The following is a 3,304-nucleotide window of genomic DNA, read 5'->3' on the forward strand; positions in this document are numbered from 1 at the left end:
TTTAAACATGTGTTTTTACAACACTTTTTAAACCACAATTTTCACATCATTTTGAACAACAATGCTTGAAATCTGCTACCAAACAGGCTGCTTTCCAAATGAATTTTTTTGGTTGCCAAGGTGTTTGGTGGCTCATCTTAGTGATGGGTACATAGCCAAGCTTGGGCATTGGATGGCCGATTTGGGTGTTGGGCAGCCGAGATTGATCAAGGATGATTGATCTTGGCCATTGAATTCGTGTCTGTCTAACTTAAAAGTTACTTTTTTATTTTAGGAAACTTAAAAGTTACTCTTGATTCTTCGAAGAAGTCAAAAGTTATATACCGAGTTTAATTCTTAATTTTTCACCTATGCTACCCTTTAAAGAAAGATAAAAATCATAAAATCAATGCGGCAACTTGTCTAAAATGAACAAAGTATGACTATAAATATGATAGGGTAACAAGTACAACCAACAATAAAAAATGAATAAAGCTATATAGAGACAAATTATTTTACAAATTTTTTTACAAACTACTGATGTGATGAGTGATTATTAATAAATAAAAAAATGATATTAATGGTAGGTCTAGATAAGAACCAATAAGAGGTTTGCTACATCAATATTTTGTAAAACTTTTATAAAATAGTTTGTGCTTGTGGCATTACGCATAAAAAAATTGACATGTGTTCATACCATAATCATTCAAGTTTCATAAGTCATGTACCATGCATGAGTATATATATCACATCAAATAACTCTAAAATCAATTTCATTAATTACACAAATTAAAATAAACACCTTACATTATTCTGCACTCACTCAACATATAACACTCTTACTTAAGTTCAATAAAAACAAGTTTAACTTGTAACCAAAAAAAAAAAAGCAATGTTGGTGGATAAGCAGCAAAGTGTGCTTTAAACTACAAAGAATTGGTGTTGTCATCCTGTAGAATTAGTAGCACCATTGGAGGTTGAAAGCGAAGCAACAGCTTCATTCATTGTTGGAGTACGATATAATGACCGAGGGGTATCTAATTGAAGAAGAGGCAATGGAGCTTCAAAATTGAGCACTTGAATTGCCTCCCTTATTGAAGGCCTACGATCATATTCAAAGTGAGCACACCAAAGCCCTACATTCAACAAACACTTCATTTGTTGCTCGTCAAAATTTCCACCCAACCTTTGGTCAGCCGCATTAAGTACTTCTCCTCTTCCATGGAGCTCCCGAACCCACTCCAACATGACTACTTGATCTTCTGGGGCCTCGTGGATAACTGGTTTTCTTCCACAGGCCAACTCCAATGCAACAATTCCAAAACTATAGATATCTGATTCTTTACTTGCCTTTCGGGTTATGACACATCTTGGGTCTATATAGCCCTGGGTACCTGCCAAATTAGTAGTTAGTGATCCCCTAGCATGGTCCACAATCCTAGCTAATCCAAAATCCCCAAGTCTGGCATTGAAATTTGAATCAAGCATAATATTACTTGATTTTATGTCCCTATGCAACACGCAACTTTCCCATTCTTCATGCAAGTAAAGCAAGGCTGTGGCCAAGTCTTGTACAATTTTGTACCTCGCTTCCCATACCAATAAGGTTTCTTCTCTAAAAAGATGTGAATCCAAACTTCCATTGGGCATGAAATCATAAACGAGTAATAGTTGTCCTTTACTTTTTTCATGACACCATCCAATGAGTTGCACCAAATTCTTGTGTCTCAATTGACCGATAATTTTTACCTCAGATACATACTCCCCTATGCCTTGTTTAGAACCTTCTAATACCCTTTTGATAGCAACAATAGAGTCTAAGGCCCTTAAAAATCCCTTATAAACCCCACCAAATCCTCCTTGGCCAAGCTTTTCTTTGTCGTTGAAATTGTTTGTTGCACGAGCCAATTCATCGTACGAAAACCTCCTAGGTCCAACTTCCCTTTTAAATTCTTCATCAAGGGCATGATCATCTTCATTACCCCTCCATTTTCTCTTCCACAAGGCAAATAGAACTGTGGCCAACCCACCAACCAAAATCAATACACCGACAATGACTAGCACGGGCAATTTCCATGTTCTGATGAGCGTAGAGCTTCGGAGGACTGGATTGGGGTCATTTGGGTCGGTATTGCTATTGTCAATTTCCAAACTTGAACTAAAATTCCAAGAATGAATGGTATGATGTACAGCATAATTAGAGCCTCTTCCGGCTGAGAATCCAAAAGTAACCCATTCAGGCAGGTAGATTCTCAAATCAACAGTATAAGAAAGTGACTGATTTACAACAACATTGTTTTTAAAACCAGTGAAGACAACACTCAAATTATATGAGCTAGAATTGTAACTAATCCAAGCTTCATTTATTTTCCCTTCCATAATAGTAATATTACTCAACCATGACGCAGTAGCAAAAGATTTCATAGAGTTAATATCAATACCTACGTGTTCCCCCGGCGGATCCCATTCATTGTGCCAAATATCGAACTCCACTGCAACAAAATGATTACTCGAGTTTGGGTCACAGAGACCCAGATAGGCACCTTTGGTAGCTGTAGATGTTTTGGAACCGTTAGGTGCGAGGAAGAAGGCAATCCCGTCTGCATAGGAAGGTTGATTCTGCGAATCAATGACAAAGGAAAAATGCGTAGCGAAATCTGTGAGGTTTTTAGAGTTCTTGTCCCACAGGTGCATGGGTCTGAAATACGTGGCTCGACCCACCCTCCATGTCTCGTTGCCCGTGAGTTCAATGACTTGGTGTTCATCAGCGTAAGCGTTCTGTTCATATGATATGTTAGGGTCTAAAAAACTAAAACTAGGAAAGTTGAAGGACAAAGCACTTGCAAATGTAAATGGTGTTAGTACAGAGAAGAAATTGGTGATCATAAATAGAGAAAGGAGGATGGAAAGCTGTCGAAATTGGAAATGTTTGATCGTGAGGTTGTAAACAGCCATGATTGAAACTGTTAATGGAACTTTGAGGTGTGGTTGGGATAGATATTGCAGTTGTACTGTTATTCAAAGTAACTTGCGTATGTATAGAGTCTTCTAAGAACAAAGTCAGTCAACGTTCCCTGTAAAAAAATGTCATTCAACGTTTCCAGGAAAAAGACAAGAAACTCCCTTGCAGGAACATGTTGCTTTTATTATTTTTTTGATAAAGAAAAGAAGGGCTTAGATGAGTGGCGAAAGCCGGGTACACCATGTAACTTCTCGATGAGTGGAGGCTTCACCATACAAAGTCAGGACAAGCCGTAAGTGTAAGAGAAGGTACATGTTACTTTATTATTACAAAACTAGTGCTTGTTACTTAAAAAAGAAGAAG

At 37.6% G+C, this 3,304-nt stretch overlaps 1 protein-coding gene across 1 annotated transcript; it reads right to left on the reverse strand.

Moving 5' to 3' along the window:
• Nucleotides 1-768: 768 nt before the first annotated feature.
• On the reverse strand, nt 769-2,938 carry LOC112034986 (L-type lectin-domain containing receptor kinase IX.1). Its single transcript, XM_024067812.2, has one exon. The coding sequence runs from the start codon at nt 2,932-2,934 to the stop codon at nt 925-927; it is 2,010 nt and encodes a 669-aa protein (XP_023923580.1). The 5' UTR covers nt 2,935-2,938; the 3' UTR covers nt 769-924.
• Nucleotides 2,939-3,304: the final 366 nt, after the last annotated feature.

The sequence above is a fragment of the Quercus suber genome, unplaced genomic scaffold (assembly GCF_002906115.3).
Source record: "Quercus suber isolate HL8 unplaced genomic scaffold, Cork oak 2.0 scaffold_72, whole genome shotgun sequence".
Taxonomy (NCBI): domain Eukaryota; kingdom Viridiplantae; phylum Streptophyta; class Magnoliopsida; order Fagales; family Fagaceae; genus Quercus; species Quercus suber.